Here is a 707-nt window from a genome sequence, read left to right as displayed (position 1 = left end):
TTTCTGTATTAATTCCTGTTTCAGTTTTAGTTATTTTAGTACTTCAAGTTAAACTAAACAATAATTGGAAATATTTTATTTCATGGAATGATAACGGTTTTGACTTTAATGAAGGATAATAACCCGGATCACTCAGACTCAAAAGAGTGATTGATGTGTAAATGAACGATGTTCATTAATGTGACTCTATCAGACTGAGCGCTGACGGCGGTCTCTCTGTTGATTCAGACACGGTCCGCGTCACCACCACGGCTCATCTGGCTCTGCTGGTGCCCAAGAACATCTCTCTGTTCCCCAGCAACAGCGAGCTGTGTGCAGACGGCTTCATCGACGTGTGGTGGATCGTGCACGACGGCGGGATGCTGATGCTGCTGCCCTTCCTGCTGCGCCAGCACAAGGTGTGTGTGAGGCGCGTCTCTCCGCCCGCTGTACTAGTGCTAACGCTAACACTGTGTGCTGTCTCAGGTGTGGCGGAAGTGCTCCATGCGGATCTTCACCGTGGCTCAGATGGAAGACAATTCCATCCAGATGAAGAAGGATCTGGCCACGTTCCTCTATCACCTGCGCATCGATGCCTACGTGGAGGTCGTGGAGATGGTAAATAACCTTCTGTTATTTAACACGAGCGCCAAAGACACTCTCCAATCCTGTTATGATCCTTCATCTGATCCTGATCATCCACATGACTGCTAATATCATCCTGCTAA

The 707-nt window shown here is 47.8% G+C and overlaps 1 protein-coding gene across 1 annotated transcript; it reads left to right on the top strand.

Annotated features, from left to right (window-relative positions):
* The first annotated feature begins 128 nt into the window (after window positions 1-128).
* Window positions 129-698, top strand: LOC107682362 (solute carrier family 12 member 4-like). The gene is made up of 2 exons (XM_016478625.1): window positions 129-398; window positions 466-698. The coding sequence occupies exons 1-2, from the start codon at window positions 360-362 to the stop codon at window positions 691-693; spliced, it is 267 nt and encodes an 88-aa protein (XP_016334111.1). The 5' UTR covers window positions 129-359; the 3' UTR covers window positions 694-698.
* The last annotated feature ends 9 nt before the right edge of the window (window positions 699-707 follow it).

The sequence above is a fragment of the Sinocyclocheilus anshuiensis genome, unplaced genomic scaffold (genome assembly GCF_001515605.1).
Source record: "Sinocyclocheilus anshuiensis isolate Anshui unplaced genomic scaffold, SAMN03320099.WGS_v1.1 C32121334, whole genome shotgun sequence".
Taxonomy (NCBI): Eukaryota; Metazoa; Chordata; class Actinopteri; order Cypriniformes; family Cyprinidae; genus Sinocyclocheilus; species Sinocyclocheilus anshuiensis.
This window is presented reverse-complemented; position numbering and strand designations above follow the sequence as displayed.